The 24,822-nt window shown below is 44.7% G+C and overlaps 1 protein-coding gene across 2 annotated transcripts in view; it reads left to right on the top strand.

Annotated features, from left to right (window-relative positions):
* Positions 1-24,822, top strand: part of DSCAM (DS cell adhesion molecule) — a 718,205-nt gene that overhangs the window by 662,682 nt on the left and 30,701 nt on the right. For both annotated transcript variants that reach the window (XM_073231316.1, XM_073231317.1), the window contains exons 25-29: positions 1,743-1,931; positions 3,041-3,331; positions 6,625-6,801; positions 17,286-17,316; positions 23,124-23,239. In XM_073231316.1, coding sequence (XP_073087417.1) covers positions 1,743-1,931; positions 3,041-3,331; positions 6,625-6,801; positions 17,286-17,316; positions 23,124-23,239 — 804 coding nt within the window. The remainder of the gene's footprint in view (positions 1-1,742; positions 1,932-3,040; positions 3,332-6,624; positions 6,802-17,285; positions 17,317-23,123; positions 23,240-24,822) is intronic.

Genomic DNA, 24,822 nt, shown 5'->3' on the forward strand with positions numbered 1-24,822 from the left:
AGTGACTGGCAGGGTATGTGGCCTGAAGTCAGAAGAGTGAGTGAGTGAGAGCAGGCTCCTCACTGAAATGGTCCACCAAAGGCTCCAGGCTGGTTCCGGGATGTTTCCGGGAAAAACAATGAGCCACTGAGGGAGGAGTTCAAGGGCCCCAGGACTCGAGGCACAAGGGAAGTGAAGCTTTGGTTCTGTCCACATGGGAGCAGTGAGAGGGAGCACAAGGGGTGCATCAGAGTGGACGGTCTTGGAGAAGAAGCCCAGTCTAGTAAGAAAGGGTTTCTAAGCAAAGGCAGCCGGGGGTCCCTGAAATGCAGTGATGGCCATAAGCCATTGACATGGGGGTTCCCATCGCCAAGGGTGGAAAGGCTTCCTAGAAGTAGCTGAGATGGAGAAAATCAGAGGGAAAGGGTGCTCCCCACGATGTTCAGGGCACTGAGGACATGGCTCGGCAGAGCTGCAGTGGAAGCCAGGGCGTGACATGGCAGCCTGGGACGCACAGAGCCACAGTGCACCTGTCGGGTGTTGAGGGACTGCAAGGAGGGTGGATCAGGACCCAGAAGAGAACATGAGCCTCAAGAGGGACAAAGGAACCAGGGCTGCAGAAGGCCCGGCGGAGGCAGGAGGAGGAAAGGGGGCAGGGAGGCTGTGACCATGGACCACGGGAGGAAGTCAGAGACAGGTGCTCGCCGTGTGAGTGGTTGGAAGGCACTCAGTGCTGCCGGTGTGGGGTTGGGAGCCTGTGTGGTGTGGAGGTGAGAGGTGCTTTTCCTACGTTAACAGTGGAGTTCCACAGCTGGATAGGAGACACCAGTCCACTGGCAAAGGACACCATGCACATGGCGGGCTAGTCCTGGGTTGCCTGGGTGTGAACGTTTACAGGACAGGCAGAACACTGAGAACACGCTTGCCCCCCGAGGTGGCTGGGGTGACAGCACGAAGGCTGTAACAGGAGGGAATGTCTCCGTGGTCATGAGGGAGAAGAGCACAGGCTTTAGATTCTGACAGGAGGGTTTGAAATTTACTGGACACTACAGCGGTCACCTCTCGGGACCTTGGGGTCTTCATCTGCACTGTGGAGCTGATAATCACTGCTTCCCAGGGTTACTGAGGTGACATAAGGAGCAGGCATACAGTGAGTGCTCAGGAAAGGGCCAGCCGCTGCTAGCAGTGGTGGAAGTAGACGTAATGGTGGTCACATGGAGAAATGCATTGTTGAAAGGGGGCTTCAAACTAAGGAGAAGCCAGATTGTTATTGAAATGCCGGGACTGCGGCAGGATTCGGAGCCAATCCCTTTAGTCACTGTGGACTGCCTGGGGGTGGCTGAAGAGACTTCTACCCCTAAAGGGATAATATATCCCTCCTCCAGAGCTTTGATTCTCTTACAAATAAGTCAGCACCAGATCACACCCAGGCCCAAGGATTTGGGCACATATGGTCAGAAGGGCAGATATTTAGAGATATAGTGTCCTCTCCCTGGACACCTTTTAAAAGGAAATGGGCAGAAGGGGGCTTATTTTGACCACTCTGTTCAGCACCACTGCAGTGATGTCTGGTGCAGCTTGAACACCTCAGTAATCAATACATCAACCCACGGGCCTCGCAGCCAGGGCCAGATTTCCTAGAATCATTAATAGTTCCCAAGGTGTGTGGATTCTGAGAATTCTCATCTAATACAAAATGCAGACACCAGCCAACCTCTGGTAGAAAGCAAATGACGCTCTTGAATGTGTCTGTTTTTCCGAAGGATACATACTGCAGTATTCAGAGGATAACAGTGAGCAATGGGGAAGTTTTCCCATCAGCCCGAGTGAGCGCTCTTACCGCCTGGAGAATCTCAAGTGTGGCACATGGTACAAGTTCACTCTCACCGCACAAAATGGAGTGGGGCCAGGGCGCATAAGTGAGATCATAGAAGCGAAAACACTCGGGAAAGGTACGTGCGCCTCCGTGCTTCTAGCCTTGCTCAGTCTTCTGGGTTAGAGAAATTGGAAACCCAGAAGATGCATCATATACTTGGATGTCTGCATTTGAACTTGGTTATTCCCCAAATGGGCTTGGCAGTGGCCCAGCATTACAAGATTGATGACAAGGCCTTACCGAGTATTCTGGTTCTTTTCTCATTAGTTCATTTGCAGCTAAAAAGAAGGGTGCCATTCGAAAGTCAAGGGCTTTGGTGCCAACATGAAGTGCCCAGGCTGGGCAGCCATGAAATGTGACACACAGATGTGTCCTCTCACCACCTTCTAGTGTGACCTGCTCCCTTAGTCCCCCAGGCCCCCTCCATCCATCCCTTCCACCTGCCCCACAGGCCCTGCATTTCAGGTGGGAAGTCTCTGTTAGCCTTTGATATGAATTGGGTTTTTATCTGAAACACAGACCTTCAAGAAGATGAGTCCCAGAGAAATGATGTTCAGCAGTGAAATCTGCAGCCTGGAGGACACGGGAGACAGGGAGGGCTGGAGCTGCGAGTGTGTGTAAGGGGGGAGGTCTTTGCAGGTGTCCCTCACATCTGAGTCTTACCTGGCGGCCTGGGCTGCATGGCAGGAAGGCAAGATGAGAAGGCAGAGGCTATCTGGTGCTTGAGTTTTGGTAACAGGTGGTAAGGGTTAGATGACAAGGGATTGATCTGTGCAGAAGTGTATCTGCCAGGGCCCTGGACCCCAGCAGGAGGCATTTGCAGAGTGAGGGATACCTGGGGCTCTTCCCAAGTCCAGTCTGTCTTCTCTTGAGTCAGGCCCTTCACACAAGAAAGGGGAGGGTCGGCCCAGCCCCCCACCCTGGTTCCTTCAGATGTGCCCAGGGAAACGCACACATGGAAACAGCCTCCTTCTTCCAGGGACTCTGAGAGACACAGAAATGACCTTGACACACCCAGTTGTCATTGTGGTGGAGTTTCCTATGTTGCCAGTGGCCAGGGACCCCAACTTGGACCGAGTTCTGGCCTGGGTGGTGACAGCAGCCCAGGGGAGGTGAATGTGGGGGCCCCAGTGAGGGCCTCCGTGAATGGAGGCTGTGACTAAACCCCCTGTGTGCTCCCCGCAGAGCCCCAGTTCTCCAAGGAGCAAGAGCTCTTCGCCAGCATCAACACCACCCGCGTGAGGCTGAACCTTGTCGGCTGGAATGATGGCGGCTGTCCCATCACCTCATTCACGCTTGAGTACAGACCCTTCGGGACCACAGTCTGGACCACAGCTCAACGAACCTCACTCTCCAAGTCGTACATCCTGTACGACCTGCAGGAAGCCACCTGGTATGAGCTGCAAATGAGAGTCTGCAACAGCGCGGGCTGTGCGGAGAAGCAGGCCAACTTCGCCACGCTGAACTACGACGGCAGTAAGTCGGCTGCTATCCCCCGCTTTTGGGTCTCAGGACATGTGCGCGCAATCATTCTCCCTTTCCTGTTGAACAATCATCCTTGGCACAGCCCGTCAGGCTTCAGGGCCATTCAGGCAACTCCCTCCAGGGCTCCCTGGTCCATTGTACCCACGTGACCACAGCTGTGTTCCGGAAATCAGGGAGTGAGGGCTGACAGGCATCTCCGTAGGGAGTCTCGGTGCTAGACTGTTTTCTCCTGGGCTGAAGGTTCTTTACCACGTAGTTCTGTGCTTTGTTGAAGTCTGGGAGCTAACCATGCCTTTGTTGTCTCCCTCCCCTGTCTGCACCCCATCCTGATTCACATAACAACTTTCTTTTCTGCTCTCATTAAGCCCTTAAACTGCATGTGCAAAAACAATTTTCCATGGTAAATGAGCTTATATTCCTCTCTGAGCAGAAATAGAGGCACCAATGGGCAGAATAATGTCATAGGATGTTAGCAAGTGCACACACGTGTGATTTGCATGAAAACTAAGTGAGGTGCCTCATGATGTTTAGTTGACTGAAAAGAACTGATGTAAATTTTTTATCCTCTTTTTCTACAACTAATCTTGAGGACCATTTACTGATACGTGAACAAACGCCAACCCAGTGGTGCTGAAAGGTGGCGCGCCAGGGAATGTTGTTGGTGAGGGAACTTTAGGAAGTTCTAAATAGCTGAGGATAAGTGCTAGTTTCCGCAGCTTTGCCCTGATTTTCACTCAGAGAAGGCAGTGATTGAGTTAGTGCCCTATTCACAAGGTAAAATTGTCTGCAGTTCATCAGAATGTTCCGGGCTCCTGGCTTAGCTCCCCTCAGGGCCTTCTGTCCGTTCCCCCAACCAGGCTGGACCATGATGCTCGATGACTTAGCCCAGCAACTCTGCACCTGAGCAAACAGCCTGAAGCTTTCTTCACTGCTGGGCAGGGAAGGGGTGCTCCCCTGAGTCCTGAGGGATCTCCCATGGAGTGCCAGTTATACTGTCCTAAGGAAAGAGTGTCTATGAGGTCCTTTAAAATGATCAAGGGCAGCTAACAAGGTGATGCGGGCAGGCCCCCTCATTTGGCCACTCTCTTCTGCACTGTCCTGAGTAGCCTGGAGCTGCCCCCCACCCTCTCTGGCTGGCAAACCCACCCCCACATCTCCTGCCCAAGGCCATTTCTCCACTCCTCAGCCCACATCCAGAGCCAGCCTTTCAGGCCTACAGCCTGCAAATGTAGGAAGGTTCTGGGGTTGGAGTCTTTCTGGCCTTGGCCTCACCAGCTTGGGCCCCACATCTGCAAGGCATTCTGCCCCAGGACCCTGGAACAGCTTGCCCAGATCCTGGATGGCACCCCTATTCCTCAAGAGCAGATGCTTTTTGTGGTACCTCTCCTCAGCTTCCAAGCTCTTGGTGATGTGTGACATTCATTCAAAGCTGTCCTACCACAGAGCTCTACCCTCAGGCAGAGCCGCACTTGCGACCGGCTTCTCCTCCAACATGGGTTACTTCTTCAATCTCACAAAATAAAGGACTTTGGTAATTACAAAATGCTTAACTCAGCATTGAAGGGTTCCCCAAAGTCCTCTGCCAACAGGTACACATTCAGGCAGTAAGTGCATTTTTGACTTTAGATTACCGACTTGCATTAGTTGACTTAGGACAGTGGGAGTCTAGCACAAAGCTTCTCTACAACCTGCAGAGGCCCCAGAGTGCTCAGCTCCAATGCGCACATTGGTGATTTGTTCCGAGCTAATCATTTCACCAAGTGACACTCATGTGCAGAACTGGACACTGTGATTCTAACTTAGAGTGCTCTGCAGATTTCAAATTGTCTTCTAAAAAGAAATGAATATTCTCACTTTATCCAGGACCTTAGACTGTGATCATGAAACGGTCTGTGAGCTACGTACAATTTTCTGAGATCTGAAATGGTTCTATTACACTAGGAAATAAGAATATTTCCTTATGTTCTCCCTGAAAAACATCACAGATTTCTTTGAACCAATTTCCTGGATATATAGCTTTAATATCTCTTTCATCGCATCTGCCTGAAGAATTCTTTTCATTTTTGAGGAAAAAAGCCTTGACAGCTTCAGATCTAAACCAGTCAGATTTCAGTGTCTTCCATTTTTTTACTTGACTCTTTCTTCTGCCGTTTCCTTAGCTGTATGTTTCCACTCCCCTTGTGTTGTACCTTTGCAGACCATCCTCACCTGCATCTCCTCTGTGCCTCTACCTGGGTTCTGAGCATTCACAGACCTGGATTTCCAGCCAAAAGCTCTGTAAGGTTGGAAGGGTGCTCTTCTTGGCCTTAGCAGACACGTGGGTGACAGATTCTATTATCCCTGCTTTACTCACTAACTGTAGGACAAAGTCCATTTTTTCTCAAGGGGAGATTACAATATTTTTACATTTGTTTTCCTAAATCGCTGACTTCCTGGTCATTGTTTTGCACAGAAAATACAGTGGATGGAGCGGCTAACATAATGGAAGGCACCAAAGTGCAGGCCCCGCACAAACCAGATGTCTGCGTTTGAGTCTCTGTGCTCATGTACTCAGCCTCTGCATAGAAGTCTGCTTAATAGGAGTCAGAATTCAGTCCATTAGGTGTTTCCTTACAATTCTAAATAATCTGAATTTCATGGCATTGTTTAACAATTCCTGGTCAATGAGTAGCCTGTTTTAGAGACCTGGACAGCTCCCCTTGGAAAAGTTGCTTCTACGCTAAAATGAGAGTTTTAGAAGTAGATTTAGCTCTCACATCTGTGATAAAAAACAAGTGAATAGCAAAGCAAAAAGGGATTTTAAACCTCTTTAAGCCAGTGGATCTGGTACAGTCTCCCTACAGATTCTCTTCTCTCCACTTGCCAAGCCTATTGTTCCTCCTTTGATGTGTGATTTTTCAAACAGCCTCTATCAATTGTACTATGGGTGACACTTAATTCCTGGTAAACGCATGTGGCTTTTTTAAGCACCGAGCCTGGACACCATGCTTTCAAGTGCCTGCACCCAGCAGTAAATGGCACAATGAGGTCCCTTTCAAATAAATGCGCTCTGCCCTCTGTGTAGTCCCCTGACTTGATGCACTGTGGAGGGAGCTGGAAGCCGGGCAGAGGAGAGAGTGAGTGAGACAATAAATGAGCAGGGACCTAGAGAAAAAGTTTCTCTCATTTCCCATCACACTGGACGCCCTTGGTTCTCCCGACATGATTCCCGTAACCCATCATCCCTAAAACTCCACCATGCTGTCATCATTACTAGCCATCTAACATCATGGCCCTGTTTTCAGGTACAATCCCTCCACTCATTAAGTCTGTTGTCCAAAGCGAAGAAGGGCTGACAACCAACGAGGGGCTCAAGATGCTGGTGACCATCTCCTGCATCTTGGTGGGGGTCCTGCTGCTGTTCGTGCTCCTGCTGGTGGTACGGAGAAGGAGGCGGGAGCAGAGGCTGAAGAGGCTGAGAGGTGAGTGGAGGCTCCACTGCCCCCCCACACATGCCATTGTCACTCAGCAGCCCGTCGGGAGGGAGCCGACCCCCCACAGAATGACTCTGACTCCTGAGCCAAGTCCCCCAACCACCTGATTCTGTCACATGCCTGCGGCAAGACGTTTGTGGAAAAGTCATAGAAACATAATTACTCAATGAGAAACTGAGTGGAAGTCAACCACAAACAAGTCTAGATTCCATTGGTGGGTGAAGAAAATTATCTTCTCAGGGATTTTTCAACCCCACTTTCTTTAATTATTAGCCATTCCAGCAATTATGGCCTTCTTTGAAGAGACCTATCAGGTGTGCTCTGGAAATGAGAACCACTTCATTGTCTGGAAGCAGAAATTGAGAGCTTATGGTACTGGGAAAGCATTGGAAGGCAGAAGACATACAGTTTCCCAAATTAGAAATTTGAGTTGAAGCTCAGTGTGAGCATTTCACTCTAAGAAAAAATAATGGAAGATGAGAACATAGGCCAGATGAGACCCTTTGTTAGCAGCACCATTATTACACCATCCAGCTCTGGAGAGCTCTGGTGATGAAGCTGCTTCCAGCTTCTGGTCAGCAGCCCCTACTTGTCCTTGGTCTGCAGCGTGAGAACGCTGTGTTCTATCAAACACGGAACGCTGTGTGGGACCAGTGTTTCCCAGGGCTTTGCTTTTCACCTGTTAGGGTATTTAACCAAGCTGCTTTTTGGGTAAAATGCATATATAAGACATTTATATTTTAATATCAGTGCAATGTAGAGTCATGCGTACAGCATCTGAAGTCACATTGGAGGAACAAGTCTGGAAGCATTCCCTTAAAACTTACCTGTGATACCCCCCAGCTCACTGACACATAAACACTAACCTCTTCTGTAAGCACTTGGTTTGACCATAATCCAGTTTGAGCAGCAGAAAGTGGCAATATTTTCTCCTGACTTTATTTATCCAAAGAACTCCTCTTTATGTGACCCTGACAGCTATTACTATGAATTTGCTTCCACTTTACCAACAAATTGAAATATCTGAAGTAATCTTACTCCATCTGTGCATTTTCATAGTCCTTCCAGCCCAATAATTCAGATGAACCATCAATCTCATTGAAATATCTTTTCTAAATCACTTTTTTATCTTTTAATTTCACTGACTTACTTGAGTGAATCTAATATCCTAAGCTCCATGCTAGGTGCTTGATGTACAAAGATGAAAAGAAAGAGCTTTTGAACTCTAGGTTTAGTGTGGGAGGCAGACAGATACACATCTACCAGGAAAAGAACAAAAAAGGTCATGAATGCTAAAATGGGGCTTCAAACAAATCCTTCTTAAGCACAAAGGATAGATGGATTAATTCCAGCTGGGGCAGAAAGGGAGTGCCATTTAAGAGCTTCTTGAGTAGTGCTACAAAAATACAGTATTGCCTGGTATGTTGGGAAATTCCATACAAGGTGAGCTGTGTTGGGCTCCATTCACAAGTGTTCATCACTCAAATACCAAAAAGTCATTTCACAATCTTCTTTCACAGAAAACAGTACCTCATAGTCTGGACTTTAGAGACATTATTAGGGTCCAGTAGTAGACAGACCATCAAGGGGTCTGTACTTGTTGCATTTAGACAGCCAAATCTAGCTCATTGCATTCACAAGGCTATCAATTGTCCGTGTAATATATTTTGAAACCAACAGTAATGTTTTCTTATTAATCATTTCTACTTGATCACAAGGTTTTGCAGCAAATGGGTTCAACATCAAGGCATGTCTTCCCATCATTCTCCCACCTCTGCTAAAGCCGTCTCTCCCCTGGCTCCTATTGCTTACCCCTTCCTCCCAGCTGTGGTTTTATTGTCTCTATCCTACTTATAATTTAAGCACTCCAACCTCTAAAAATGCTAAAGTGCTGACTCTTACTGCCACGTCTGGGTTAGACAGCTAACTGGTCCATGCTTCCTTTATTTTCATTCTTAGGTCCTTGTAATCTACTTACTGCTTCACAAAGTTTCTGTCCAGAAACTAGCCTGGGACTGGCATTTTTTTTGTTATCATCTCTACTTGTAGACACCAGTATTTCGTAGTGGGTCTTGGTAAAGAAAGCAATACATACATCAAAGAGTTTGGTCTTTCACTCCCCAGAAATGGGTTTGTTTTCTTTGGGCAGAGAAAAGATAGAGACAGCACAAGGGTTCAGTAGGAAGAAAATAAGGGCTGTAGTGAAGAGCATGTATTCAGGATAGAGGCTGAAGAGGGAAGATTTCCAGAGAAGTAGCTTGCTGTGCAAGGCATTTGCAGGCTTGCATTTTGTACGTGCTTATAAAGGCTTCTCAACTTCCAAATCAAGAGCCTGACAAGAGGGCAGCAATAATACCAAGCCCTGGGCACCCAACCCCATCTGCTTCCTAATGGCAAGTTTTAGTGTGGAAGCACTGAAATAAATTCAATTCAGCAAACCATTGCTGATTATCTACCATGTGCCAGGTGTAACATTTTTTAACACCTACAGCAAAATGTTCTTATTAACCATTTCTATTTGATCATAAGATATTGGCTAGGTTCCAGAGAGAAAAATAAATTACTAAGATGCCATTCCAGAACTACAGAAGCCAGCACTCCGTGGCAGTGAGTAAAGGCTTACAAGGGACAGAGTCGTCTTTCTATAACTGTGAAAAGTGTGTAATGAAAGGACAGAGTAAGTGGCTAGGATTATTAAGGGCAAGTACTGAAAAGCCAGGCCTTGCCCCCAAAAGACCTTACCTTTTTGCCCCACAGAGCCACTACAATGTTCATTAATGACATAAAATGTTTCCAACTCGCTCATGGAGGGAAACTGCAGCCCCAGAACTGAATGCAGTTGGTGCCTGTCTATTAAACAGAGCTCACTGGAGGAATCACCCAATTATAACCTGATCACATAAGGCAAAGATCCCGTGCCTGGATTAGAATGAGTTCAAATATATTTACACGTTCATCAGAAACAGTTGCTTCATATAATAGTTTTATTGCCCCAAATAAGAACATTTGTAATAATATGTTCAATGTTGCTGGAGCAACCACCGACCAGGGTCAAAACTGGAAAAAAGAAAATTTGGATTACAAAAAAATACTCACTGGGGTTCCCAGTGAACACTGCTAGCTACTGCCTCAGGTCATGTTCAGATTGTGACCTTGTTTGATTGCTGGAAACTACTAGATGTCTGTAAGCAGGGTATGTTTTACCGTATGGACAAGCAACCTAGTTAGGTGAATGTAACATAACGTTCTTTTATGTAAAAAATTGTTTAAAAAAGGAAAGAAAATGGGACTCAGAAAATTTAGCAAACCTATATTCTTCCTTCCTGAGTACTTTCTAATTTTAGAGCATAGCAACCTCCTAAAGCCTAAATTGTCTGCAAGTGCCACAATTTTTTAAAAATCTCTAACCTTATTCAGAAGTTCAGAAGCCACATTTTGCTTTTAATGATGCCCTCATTTTTCCCCACTTGTAAATCCTCTGAAGTGCAAGGTTACAGAATGAATCCCTGGCTGTGCACACGATGCTAGCTGCCCCGATCTCATAAACATTTGAGTCCCCTGTCAAGTAATCGACCCCAGGATCACTAAGAGCCTCTTCCTTTCATGCAAGTCTCCCCAGGAGGGAGCAAAGTTATGCTGGCACTAACCAGCTGGGGTCAGCTGGCCTGCCAGGCCCAAAAGCTTCTTCTAAGACCTCAAATAATATAAAGATAAAAATCAATGGGTGATACAAGATTTGACCATGCTTCTGTAGCAAACTGCCCTTCTTCCCTTGATCAGAAACATTTATTTTAAACATGCTTTGAAACAGATTAATATGATAAAACTGATCAGTTCCAGAAGGCCATTCCCAAAGAGAATCAGGCCTTGTGGTTCTAGAAGAGGAGTTTTTCAGGGGTAGGCCATGCGGAATCGTCCTCGTATTCCATGCTCTAATATGCCACGTATCTGCACTGTAAATGAGCTAAGTGTTCTCACTTGTTAAGACCCAACATCAGTTTGGACTTTAAAAATCTAAAGAAAGAGGGGTGTGCGTGCAAGAGCCCAGTGACACATAGACTTCAGGTAGATTAAATTAAATAAAGACAGCCAAGGCACCCATGTGCAGAGCTTCAGTACATGTGAGAAGTTGACAGTGTTTGTTAGTGACGAAATGGGGAATGTGCACCCAGGGACTTTATTGCCAAGTCAGGTAAGTGCCCAAACTGTGGTCTTCATGGGATCAGAAGCTGCACTCTAAACTGTAGCTCTGTGCTGTGCGTTTTCTCCTTCTCCCCTTCCTTCCTTCCTTCCTTCCTTTCTTTCTTTCCTTTCTCTCTTTTTTTTTCTTTTGCTTTTATTCATTACTGAAGTTATCCTTTCAAATCTTCCAACTTGTTCTGACAGAACTAAGTAAAGGGTTTCTGTGCAGGAGTGGGGAGAAAAGGAACTTTGGGGAGGCAGCAGGGCCGAGCCCAGGGGGCAGGGGCGGTGGGGAACAGGAGGTGAGCACTTCGCCCTGCCCAGGGCTCTGCTCTGCCTGGGTTTGTATTTGCGGTTTTTTCAGGTCACAAGCAGACGTGGTTTTCTTCTTTGGATGTTTATTCTGTCATGGCTTTTGGATCAGCTTTCATTTGAATGTGCTGGTGACTGGAAATCCTATTCGTCATCTTCCAGAGATGTAAATGCAGGTGTACAGCCCTTGTGGAAACAGCTACTTCCTGAGACCCATGGCAGTGCCACAGGAAAGCAGGGCTTGCTGCGAGGAAGCTTGCACAGAGCTTCTGACAGATGGCAGAGCCGAGTAAAATCAGCTCCCCCAAAACTGGTTTTTTGTTTTTGAGAGTGTGTACGTGTGACTGGCCATTGGAGGTGTTCTGCTAAGCATGTGACATTTTACTGAAGTAGAACTTCAGAAATGAAAATGTAGCCACATGGCCATGAATGGGCAACATCTGGGCATGTGAGACATGGGGTGGCTCAGGCTCAGCGCTGGCACAGGTATGTCCTGGGGATTGTGCTCTCCCCTGCCGCAGCACGGCGTGTGCCGCCTCGGGAAGAACCTTCCCACCATGTGCCAACCCCACATGGAAGCAGTGGTCCCCAGGAACTCAGGGACTAGGCAGGAGCACATGGTGTGTGCCGATGCCAGCGGGCGTGCCTCTGCCCAGGAACTTCCTGTGCCATGTCTTCATCAGCAGAGGGCAAGCATTCTCCGTTTTCCCCTCTTCCTCTCCCATAGCAATGCACCGCAGGCTGTCTTGTTTCAGGCGCTCAACAGCTGTGCAAAGAGATCAAGTATAACCTTGATATTACATGTAAACTGAAGGGAACTTGTTTGAAATCCTGTATTACATAGGGCAGAACAAGGAGAGCCCACGTCCCTAACCCACTTCTCATCCCATGAAACTTCTTAATGCTTTGGGAGACTCAAGAGAGAAATAAGTGAACCCATCAATATTAAGTTAGCTTTAAAAAGTTGGTCCATGAAACATGAAGTCAGAAAATATATTAACACGGACTCAATAGCTGCTACGTAAGTTTATTTTTGCCCATCGGAAATATTTGGAGTATTCATTTTGTAACTCTATATTCACCACCTTAGATATAGGCTTAAATATAGGTTTCCCCTATATTTAAAAAAAAAAGATATTCCTTCATTGCTTTTCTTCACCTACTGCCCTTCTGTCTACTCTCTGCTCTGCTGAATTCATGAAAGACTGTTCCATCCTCGTCTACATTGTTTCCCAGCAGCTCCTGAAGCTTCAGTCTCGCTTCTACTCCTGCCCTTCCAACGAGACTGCCCTCCTGAAGGCAGATGACCAGTTACCTTCAGGTCACCAAATTCCCCTTCCACTGTCATTTTCTAGCACATTCAGAGTCTTAACAAATGTTATTTTGTGAAACTCTCTCCTTCCATGTTTCAATGTCACTAAATTATTCTGGGGGTATTTCTCTACTATTTCCCAGCCCAGAAGATTAAATTGCAGAACATAGAGCCAGGGATGGTACTGTAGTAGTAGCAAGGGGCTTTAGGAAAGGTGTCCCAAAGTCAGAGTCTAATACTGAGCTGAACTTTGTGAAAAACTGGCAGGCAACACAAGAGGCTCTCTAGCTGTATTGGGTAAGAAGGCCAGGCTTGAGATGGCTCTCTCATTTTAACAGATGGCAGGTAGAAAGAAGAACGACTCAACATCTGCTTGGCTCTGATGTACACCAGAAGTGCTGTCCAAACCAGAAAGTGTGGAACAAGAATTATAAAAAAGGAAGGAAGGGACAAGGGGATAGGGAGGGAGGGAGAGAGGAAAGAAAGACTCAGGTTGTTTGAGAAAATACTCAGAGCTCCTGATGTTTTAAATGGTTTTATTCTTTCAAACCTACTGTGTCCTAGTCATTATAGGGGGATGAGAGGGAATGTTGCATAAAATAACTTCAATCCCTTACTGGTAAACCATGTTTACAACAAACTATTACACAAGTCTAAATGATGAGCAGTGTAGTATGGGCCCCAATAAACACTATGATAATCCACTGAAGCAATAGGCTTTTTTCCCATGGGAAATATTAGAGAAGATAATATTTCATACCCATTTTCGGAAACAACAGATTCTAGAAGCTGTAGATTGAAATAAATCAGTTTCGTTTATAGAAAGGGCAGTTTGTGAGCAAGCAGGAAATGATAGAGACCACCCAAGACCTCCACAAACTCCATTTGCATTTTGACAGTGATTGATAAGGGGGTAAGTACCACGCTGTAGCTGAAAGGCAGGCTGAATGCATGTTTGAAGTGGCACAAATGCAGGTGGGAAAATGCACGTATTAGGGAGAAGAATCCAAATTAACAGAGTTTGGAAGCCTGGAACCTAGGGAACAGATTTAATAGGGATGATTGTTAAGTCTACATAAGTTGTGAAAATTCATTTGCAACATATGCAGGGATCATTGTGTTCTCACCGGTGTACGAGAAAGAGAGGATCAAAAAATTGCCAGTTCTGTGCTCAGCCTCATTTAATAAAGGACAATAAGAAATCACAGTTCTTTCACAGAAGAGAGTCCCAAGCAGAGAATTACCTAGAAATTATGCCATCTGAGGAGTGGCTGAGAAAATCAGACCCCAACCTGAAAGATAAAGCTGACGCCAAGCAGCAGCCATGGCAGCTGCATGGAAATACGCAAATTGCTTGCAAATGGTTCCAGAAGGTGTTGTTGGTTACATCCAAGTAGAAATTACACCAGGGGATTTCAACACCAGAGAAGGGAGATGTTTCTCACCGTTAAATGTATCCTCAGGAAAACTGTGTGTTTTCACTGTCTACCAGGAGCTGAGCTGGGCTGGCGACAAGGAGGAGTGGGAGGCCCAGGGGGAGGTGACGAGGCCAGACAGGAAGTCACCACGGAAAGTGGGAACGGCCATGTGACATGGTGCAGAGGTCCACGGAAGCCCAGAGAACCAGGGCACCGACTTCCCCTGGGAGGCTTGGGAAGGAGCACAGAGGGAGCCGCGTCTGCCTGGGAGGGTGGGACACAGGACCGTCTTATAGGAGCCGAGTCGCAGGGGTCTCTGCGGAGAGTGCAGGAGCAGAACATTGGAAAGAGGGTTAGAGGTCAGAAGTGGAAAGACAGCTCCCCCGCGCCCCGCCGTGGAAAGGCTCCTCCTCCCAGCTGAGGGGTCCCATTGGCAGGATGCCCCTTTGAGGGTTCTAGGGCGCAGGTGTGACACAGGAAGCGGGGAGGGGGGGTGTCAGATCCACCGCCTGCAGCACGGAGGTGCGTTAAGGACCGAGAGACTGGAGCTGGGGAGACGGGCAGGGGGCTGTTGCCTAGTAAATGAGATTTGAATGGGAGAGAGAACAAAGCATAGCAGCTCCTGACGTGGGTGGGGCGGTGGGAAGGATCCCTGCCGGCAGGCAGACCTGTCCTGGGGTGGGATGAGACACAGGAGCGCCCCCGTCTCCGTCCCTGCAGCGTCCCCACCCTCTGCTGCCCGAGACACTGTGGGAGACGCACAGTTATCGAAGGCTGATTTGAAAATCTTCAATTCTCTCAAGATTCTGTGAGTCCATGATTTTTAAAAATGTTCTTAACTTGTCCCAGATTCTCTTCCCGGCCCTAAACAAAAGCATGTCTGAGATTTTGCCATCTCTTACCATTCTCCCTGTATGAGTACGAATAAGACCCCGACCCCATCTCAGGCCGGGGTCCTGACCTCTCTCCCAAATCTGACTCCAAATCTGCCTTGAACAGCTTCCCCTAATGTCCCCCACTAACTGTAATATACTAAAGCCTCCAGCAGATTTAAAGCCCCACACCTCAGCTCCACTCGAGTTGTTGCCCCCAAGTCCTTCCAGACTCCTTTTCTGCCACTTGTGTTGCCACACACCCAGCCCTGCAGATCCCAAACGGTGCCATTTCCCTGGACTCCCTGCAACCCCTCTGCCAGCCCCTCCACACCTGGCAGGCCCCTGCCTTCTGCAGGCGCCTCTACGGTGTCACCTGCTCCCCTGCACGGCCCTCACTGCAGCCCTCTACCCCGACCTCACAGCCCCTCACCCGTGCCAGCGAGTTAGACCGTCATGGATTCCCACTCAGCTGCAGTGAATGGCTGAACCCGCCTGGGTCCCCGCGTCCCGGTATTTGAGGGAGGGCGTGATAATGCCCAGGCCTCGGTGTTTGAGGGAGCTCTGTCCTCACTCGGAAGCTGGAGTTTTAGAGCAGTGATATGCAAATAAAAACCCAGGAGAGAAAACCGCGATGACTCACTTGAGGAACAGAAAAAGAAGATAGTAATGGGCAAATTGAGGAAAGAGAGGTCTGTTCAGAAGACGTCTGAGTCTGAGTCACCTTCCGATTGTGAGCAGAAGGGCAGTGTTTACTCCTTGGAACGCTTCCCTCTTTTTTAGTGTATTGAACCAGCCAGTGCTTGTTGCTACATACAGCTAATTGACCCCACGCTTCTGGCAACGTGTGTGTATTTCCTTTGCATGTGTTAAATCATTCAGGAAGAGAAGAAACTCACATTTACCTTGTCATTGCAGATAAATATAAAGATATAAGCTGGGAAATTAAATTCTGCTTGGTTTTCCTTGCTTTGCCATATGGGTAGGGTAGCAGGGAGCTGTTTCATTTCCCACACTGAGACGCTCTGTGAGGTTACAGTGGGAGCCAGCGGAGCTGACGAACTGCGCCTTGGCCCTGGGGTGCCAGCCCGCAGGTGGTCATCCGCTGGCGTCCACACCCCTCAGTCATAGCAGGCTGCTCACTGACAGGGCGCAACTGCATTTAAACCCAGAAATGAAAGAGGAGATGAAAATGCTCCAGTATAGGATTTCTTCATTTTATAGCCAGTCACCTAGACCGCTGAATCCATTTCTGGAAAGTTCTGCTCAGTGAACACTACTTTTCACAACAAGAATTTTTAGAGGACAATGAAAGAAACACAGAAAGAAGGCCTTTGTGTTCTAGGAAAGGAAACTTTTATTTTTGCCAGGACAGAATAAAAAGAACAAATTCTATTTTAAGGGAAATGAGAATTTCAAAGCAATGCCACCAGAAGAGCAGAATTACTTTATATATCATTTTTAGGCAGGATTTCTTTTGTCAGAAGTGATAACAAGGTCTTGATAAACAGTGTCCTCAGAGAAAAAAAAACAAAGAATAGCTTTTATTTCTGAGCTTGAAATAAGAACATTTCTAGACACAGTGCTATACAATTCATGTCCATCTCTGATCAACCTAAGCAATTTACAGTGCAATAATAATGCCTTTTTAAAGGGACCTGTGCTGTCATGAGCTTTGTAATTTTCGTATTTTGATAGCAAAAAGAGTAGAAAGTTTACATAAATGAACGACTTTCAAAATGTTAATTTTCCAACTACTGAAAATAAATTGGGTTTTTGAACACTGGTAAATAAAAGGGTTGTAATGAAACATTTAATAGGTGTCTGAGAATTTTTATGGCCCCTAAGTGTTATGCGTTATGCTCTTTTTATAATTTATATATATATACACAATTGACTCTTGAAAACCATGGGTTTGAACTGCATGGATCCATTTATTTGCATATTTTTCCCAATAGATATATTGGAAAATTTGTGACAATTTGAAAAAAACATTTTCTTTTCTCTAGCTACTTTATGGTAAGAATATAGTATATAATACATGTAACATACAAAATGTGTTACCCAACTGTTTATGTTATTGGTAAGGCTTCCTGTCAACAGTAGGCAATTAGTAGTTAATTTTTGTGGGGTCAAAAGTTGTACATGGGCTCTCACCTAACCATTCACCCATGTATTTTTCAAGGATCAGTTGTATCTATATACCCCTTGTAGAAGAAATAAAAAGAACCCACTAATTTTTTGTTTATTGGTGGTCATATAGGTATACAATTACTTTAAATTGACTGTCGCCATCTGACTCTGTAGAATTTGTCATAAATGCCTAAATGTTAATGAGTTGCTTATCATGTACTAATATTAACTTTCTTTCCCCAGATGCAAAGAGTTTAGCTGAAATGCTCATGAGGTAAGAACAAGACCTAGCATCCCAGGGATGATATTTAAAAGAACAATTTCCAAGCTGCCTTAATGCTTTTTTTTAAATGACAGCCTAAAGTTGATAAGACATTTTCTTTTTAACATATAATTTCCATGCTATGTACCAAAGTATCTATGTAATGTCTAGTTGGGTATCTACGGATACCAAATAATACAGTTTTTTCCAGGCCACAGGCTGTCTTCTTGTTGATTGGACTCAACCAATAGAATGTTTCCCTTTAAACTGGGAATAAAATGGTGCATTATAAGTAAATACCTTTGGTTTTGCTTTCCCCCAAATATAACACATTTAGGTCCAGTCTTCCTAGCAGAGTTAGCTGAGTGTAAAGAAAACCACTAAAGGAAATGTGGGGTGCAGTGCCCTCTTGCAAGGCAGTGGGCTGACCAGGAAAGGTTCTCCTTGCCCTCAGTGCCTGGGGCTCCTCCAAGTAGGGGACTCAGCTGCCTCTGCTGCAAATATCTGTCCCCTGTCTGGTCTTGGAAGTCCTACTCCGGCAGGACATCATCGTGTTAGGAGTGCCAGCACTGTATGTAGTTGATTCACTCACAAGTGTTAAGTAGATGGATGACTAGCAGTAGTTGAATAAGTAAGTGAATGTTTACAGCTGTAGAAGATACCACAATATTTGCATTTTAAGCCTTTTATACTGTAACAATTAAACCAAAATTGAAAAGAATCATCAGAGTCTAGGAACCAGATAAGAAAAATGTCAGGAACCCTGACAGTGAATTTGAGGTCACATTTTAGGATGTCCAGTGTAGGAGAGAAAGAGGATGGGGTGTGGTATCTCCTCCCACTCCGTACCCCACCTCGAAGGTTGGTTTTACCTTCTCTCCCTACCTTTGCATATAAAATTGGTGCTTTTTATTATTCACAAAGAGCCCATGTCCCGTATCACCAGTATCTTTGAAGACGCATAAGTCCATTCTCATCAGCCCATGGATTACACTTCCCTCAGACATCTTTGTTTAGCCAAACTGTATGTTATAAACAATGTGAATTGTAGGTAAAGGATATGGAAGAATGAAGAATAACTCTGAAATATTTGGTGTAAGCAATTAGATAGATGTAGGTGCCATTTGCCAAGATTAAGAAGATATATGCAGGATATGGACTCTTTTTTTATTGTTTGCAGAGCATAGGAGAGGGGATGTTAATGGGAATGAGAAAACCTGTATAGGTCATATTAGTTTGGGATGCTTTTTAAGCATCCAATGAAAGTGTGAAATAGAGAGCTGGTAGTGGGAATCTGGAGCTCAGAGAGCTCAGAGATGCAAATAGCCAGTAAAATAATCTCCTTCATAAGGGTATCACTTGTATGAGAAGATTATGGAAGTCCATATGAAATGCTGTGAGTCCATGCTCTTGCAAAAGTCTGGATACCTGTCTGGAAATCCGTCTCTCCCGCTGGAATTTAAGCTCCACAAGAGATATTTTTCATCTGTTCTATTCCCTGTATAATCCCTGGAATGTAATGTGGCCAAAGTAAGTAGGAGCTGAGCAAGTACTTGGGGTTTCTTGACTAGATCATGTTGTTTTGGGGGTACTATGTGAGCTGAGTGACATGTGCCAAAGACTTTCCTTGGGCATAATAATATTCTTCTTATTCTAAAAGGGTTGTTGGGTCCCAACTCAACTGTTTGTTTATCTTAATGTTGTTGCCATATTTTATAATTCTATTGTTACGCGAAGACTGAGTCTCCAACATTGTAACAGTTGGTCGTTGGGAAAGCAACAAACCTTAAAAAAAAAAGGTTATTTGAAGAAACCTCATCTGTGACCTGGAAAAAGATTCTGAATGTTTTCACCATGGAAACAAAATTACATCTTTTATATGCATGGGATCTGGCCAACATGAAATTAGGAAAATTCAAACTAGCAGTTGCTCCCCCTGAAGGTAGTTGGGGTGGTTTTCCTTCAAAGGGTAAAAGTGATGAAAAAGGAAGAGGATTTCCAAGATGCTCACATAGGTAAATTTTTGTGGGATTAATTTAGAAGTAAAGGCAACGCTTTTCATCACAAAGGATCAGTTCAGTCTGAGTTTGACAGGTTAATGGGACAAGCAACAAAAGACCTTGTCATCTACCTGGTAAGTTTAGGGCCAATCATGTTTCAAATGTGACTCAGGAAAGCCTTATGCACTGGTGTAGAGAAGGTGATGGAATTGCTGTGCCTGATCTTCTCTGCTGCTTTCCTGGGACACTGAGCACTTAGCAGGCTGGGGCAGTGAGAATGTGGAACCACAAGTCTAGGTTCTAATACTGGTTTTGTGATCCTGGGCAAGTCCCTGTCTGAGTCCTACTTTCCTCATCAAAACACTATTAGAGATTGTTCCTAGCTTTACCATTCTGTGATCCAGGTGAAGGTAACACGTGTTTTCTGACCATGTTCCTCAGAGAAATCTGTGAATATTTCAGTGGGATTAGATGTCCTGGGGCCACACAGACAGGTGTGATAGTAGGACAAACATAGGCAACCTGGAGCCCTCCAGGGGGCCCCTACATGGGGCTATCTCCCATGGCTGGGCTTCAGGCTTCCAGATACTCATCTTTCACCCAAGCAAATCACCCCAGAGAAGAGATGAGAGACTTCACCCACCATGCCCAGGTAGAAAGGATTTTCCTTTTATATGATTAAGGGAGAATTATTTTTTTTAATACCAGCCTTCTAAGAGGTGAGACTAGCCTGTTCTCAGGTGCTAACCAACACATGGTTAATGTCCAAAGACCAGCCAGTATTGGTAAGAGCTAGTTGTAAGTAGAGAAGGGTTCAAATTGAGAATTTAAATTTGTTTAGCTTTTTTAATGTTCATATTTTTATACACAGAGTTAAAAAAACAACTATTACAATGAAATATGACCCTGTTGTCTTATACTTACAGAATGCTCCATATCATATTTGGTAGTGAAGGTAATGTGTAGACATCTTTACTATTTTTTTTCCACAAAGCTGAAAGAAATCTCAAGACTTTAAAGAGTTGTAGCAATGGCAAATAATTAATTGGCTAAGCCCAGAAATACCGTCTGCATGAACCCAGGTCAGCTCTCTTGACATTTTAATCAGGCAACCAGGTAGCAAATGGATGGAGAAAGATTATAGTTTAGTGATAACTAACTAATATGTGTAGCATGATCCCATATCATATAAAAGATGCAATTTTGTTTCCATGGTGAAAACATTCAGAATCTTTCTCCAGGTCACAGATGAGGTTTCTTCAAATAACTTTTTTTTCTATTTTAAGGTTTGCTGCTTTCCCAATGACCAACTGTTACAATATTTGGAGAATCAGCCTTCATATACCAATAGGATTATAAAATACGGCAACAACATTAAGATAAACAAGCAGTGTAGTTGGGACCCAACAACCCTTTTAGAATGAGAATATTATTATGCCCAAGGAAAGTCTTTGGGACATGTCACTCAGCTTGCATTGTACCCCCCAAAACAGCATGATCTAATCAACAAGATTCAACAAATATTTGCTCAGCACCTACTTACTTTGGCCACATGCATTCAGAGATACACAGGGAATAGAACAGATGAAAAATACCTCTTGTGCAGCTTAAATTCCAGTGGGAGACACAGATAATGAATAAGAAAATTCAATTAAATGTATGCTAGAGAGTAGTCGGTGCTGAGGAGACAGAATTAAGTGGAGAATTAGGGGAGGAAACATGAGTTCTCATAGCCAGCCTGGCTGTTGAAAAGATTGTATGTGCATGGAGTCTGGAGGGAGGGGAGGGAGCGAACCACATGGGTATTGTGGTGGCGGGAAGGGTAGTGTGTTGTGAGCAAAGGGGAAAGCAAATGCAGAGGGAGGGGGGAACAATTAGCCCCTGAATCTAAAGGGTTATTGGGCCATTTCTTGCCTTCCTGCTGCAGAGCTGGGCAGCACCCAGTCCTTTGAGGAGGAAGAGTTTACATCCAGCTTTGATTGTCTTTGCTCATAAAGTTTAATCATATTCTAAGCCTTGTGCCAATTGCAGTGGCGCCCAGCAGTTATTTAGCTTGTTTCCTATGTTAGTCTGACAGTGGATGCCTTATTGTTAAGCATAGCCTGCATTTGGGTTCGTAGCTGTTTAATAGAGCACCGCTGACTGCCTCATAACTATTCATGATGAGCAGGAGGAACTAGCTCACACTTCTATTTTTGGTGCAAGGACAAGCTCAAGTCCCTAGTGAAGTTTCCGAACAGATCTTTCAGAGATTCACAGAGGACTATCCCTGTATGTCGTTGTGGAAATAGAGCTTATCTAAGGATGACAGAGCTGCAGCTCCAAAGTCATCAGAATGCTCTTCATTCTATACAAGTATATGGATATTTGCTTTTTTAAAAAACACAGATCAAGCAAGAACTTAGTTAAGTATGTAGTTTAGAAGTGTATAGACCATGTGAAAAATTCAGGTCAAAACATTTGAATTTGGGCTCTGAGTAATTAGCATGATCTGGCTACATGACCCAGTTACTCATACACAGAGCAAGAAATCTAGTTCAAGAGCAAGTCTAAGTAGGCATGTTGCACCTTTCAGAAGTTGTCATTTTCATAGGTTGTTGTTTACACTCAGATGAAGGAAGGGCCATTCTAAAATACTCAGAATATTAACACAGACCTCAACATGCAAATTCTACAGAACATGCAAGTTCTTGAGTGAACTTGACCTTCAGATTATGAATGTCCCTTCAGCCACATGGTACAAGAGTAAATAAGTCTCATCAACAAAGAGGTATCTGGGACTCCTGGTGACTGCTTGGAAAGAAAAGCATTTGAGCTGTAGTATGGAGACCCCTTTATTGTTCTCTATTAAAAGCAACTAATACAGAGGTAAATCATTGAGTGAACTAGGCTCCAGAAATCTTTCTCAAAATGTATTTTGACAATAATTGAACTGGATTTATGTATGCCATAGATTATACCATTGATTGAATTATCTCAATGACTCAGTGGCTGTTTGGGTACATTTTTTGTAAATCTACTCAATTCTTACAGTTCTGTAAAGACTAAACAATCATTCTTCTAATATAGATTGCTAATTAAAGCCTTCATCAGCTTTTTTGTACTTTTGTGAAACATGCATTTTTTTTCAACTACAAGCTATAACTGAGCTTGATTATACCGTGCAATCAATTTTACTACCTATTTTCCTTACTTTTAGAAGACAGCTCATTCTAAGAAGAATTTTCTGGTACACAAATTTTGAGATAAAATTCTTATAATAATTGCTCTTCTTCTATTCTAAAATGGAGTATCAGTTAGGAAAACTAAACTAATGCCAAGGAAACTAACAAGGTTTATGATTTTTTAGTGGAATGAAAATAGAATGACACCAGATGTAAACACAGATGCATTGCTAATATCCCCATCCAATGAACAGCCAGGGCACGTGCTTTCCTCCCTTCCCATCATTGAGATATCACATATCTGACAGACAAAAATATTGTTTGGTTTAAAAATCACTTTTTTTTTGTTTCTCTTAGTTTTTACACAAGAAGTGAGAAATCCCAAAGGATCTATATCAATACAGAACCAATTTCTACTGACAGTCTATATTTTCTGAGCCTCACAACTCACTGCTGAAATTTAATATTAATAAATATCATTTGAATATAGGGGGAACTATCTCTTATCATGTGCTTTTTTCCCTCCTCTCACAAGGCATTCACATAATGAGATAACAAGCCAAGCTGGTGTACAAGCACATGTTGTTACAATGTAACACTGAACTGTATTTATTAATGCATCCCTCCGCCACCCCCACTCCCATTTTATTCCCAGCAAGAATACACGGACTTCAGATACCCTGAGCAAACAACAGCAAACGCTGAGAATGCACATTGACATCCCCAGAGCTCAGCTTTTGATTGAAGAGAGAGACACAATGGAAACCATTGGTAAGAAGCCCTGCTTGCCTCTTTGCACAACATGGCTGCTGCAGCCATGCCTTCTCAGCTCAAACCCCATTTGATAGGGGAATGTCTAAATGCTACATGAGTAAAGAAGTCAGAAAATAGAGATTGTTACTGAGGAGAATAACAAGTACTAGCAAATATGAGGGGAAATGAACTTCTATGCACCTCAGAGGTCACCTGAGACAGGAGTTCCCCAATGATGATCCATGCTAGGTCTTCCAATAGAGGTTATTGGTGCCACTGCAAAGAATGAACACCTGTAATCAAATAAACCTAACAGAGTCACGCACCAAAGTCCTGTCTTGGAAATCTAGTCTGTGCTCTCCTCGTCAAGTCCAATGAGGCCTCCATTACCAAAATTTTTAACTTAACACTTAACAAACATATGTCTTTGCTCAGGATGTCTTTTCTCCCTGGCACCCCGTAAACCTCCTGGAATGGTTGCTTGAGCAGTGCTTTGGGAAACACCCAGCTCCCTTGTTTCACAATCACGAAACAGACACTTGGAGAACGTTTGTGGCTTGTTCACCCAGAACCCTGTGCCCTGACCCCTCCCTGCCGCTTTCCACTCAAAATGCAGTGTCCTTCACCACCTTCCTAGATGGTTCTATTTATTCCAGAATCAGAGACCTTCTATTTCCATTGCAGTAATTATCAGAATATTTATTGAGAGCCCTCTGAATGTCACGTACTTTTATAAGCACTTTTTGTGCATTATTGAATTTAACCCTCCCAATCAACATAGGAAAAAGGCACTACTTTGTAACTGGGACATCAAGAGATTACATAGCTGGCAGGTCACACAGACAATTAAGAGCAGAACCAGGGCAGGGCCCCCGCCCAGCTGCCTGCTTCCCCTCTGTGACTGGCTGTCACCACCTGCTTCCATGTCAAAAGGCTGCTTCCCTGAGCCTCTCACCTTAGAAGTATTCTTGAGATTTCTAGTACCCACGGAAACAGACTCAGGCAGGTCGCCAATGCTGCCTCTTTTCAAACTCGCTCTGAGTTTGTTCTGGAAGGTGTTTGCTGGCACTCAGTCCCAGGGCAACCCTATCCTGAATTTTAGCTCAAACTACCCAACTCCTGGCACATCCCCTAGATGCCTTCTGCCAGGAAGGCAATGGTCAATGGCCAGATTGGCAGAACTTCTCTATTGCCCCTGGCCCCTAGCCTGCCTTTATTATGTTCCAATAGAACATTGGAGATATCTGGGCCTAATGGCTCCTAAACTCTATGGCCTGGGTTGCCCTTGCTGTACACAAGTTTGGACCAGGCATAATAACCCTTACAGAAGTTGGACAAGGTCATGTGGCCCTCGATCAACCAGCTTCAGTTAAATACCACTCATGATATATGAGGGGTTTACAGCTCATCCTAAAATATGCAAGATTTTATTAGCTTGCTCACATCAGGACAAAACACCATGTTTTGCTTTTTATAATCTTTTCTCTTCAGTAGTGATTCCGCAATCTCTTTTATTGAGCTTAATAGATTGGACATTAAAACTACAATTTCCTTTGAAACGTCAGTTCAAAATTAAAATGCAGTGCCTTTGCCCTTATAAT

Source organism: Manis javanica, chromosome 3 (assembly GCF_040802235.1).
Source record: "Manis javanica isolate MJ-LG chromosome 3, MJ_LKY, whole genome shotgun sequence".
Lineage (NCBI taxonomy): Eukaryota > Metazoa > Chordata > Mammalia > Pholidota > Manidae > Manis > Manis javanica.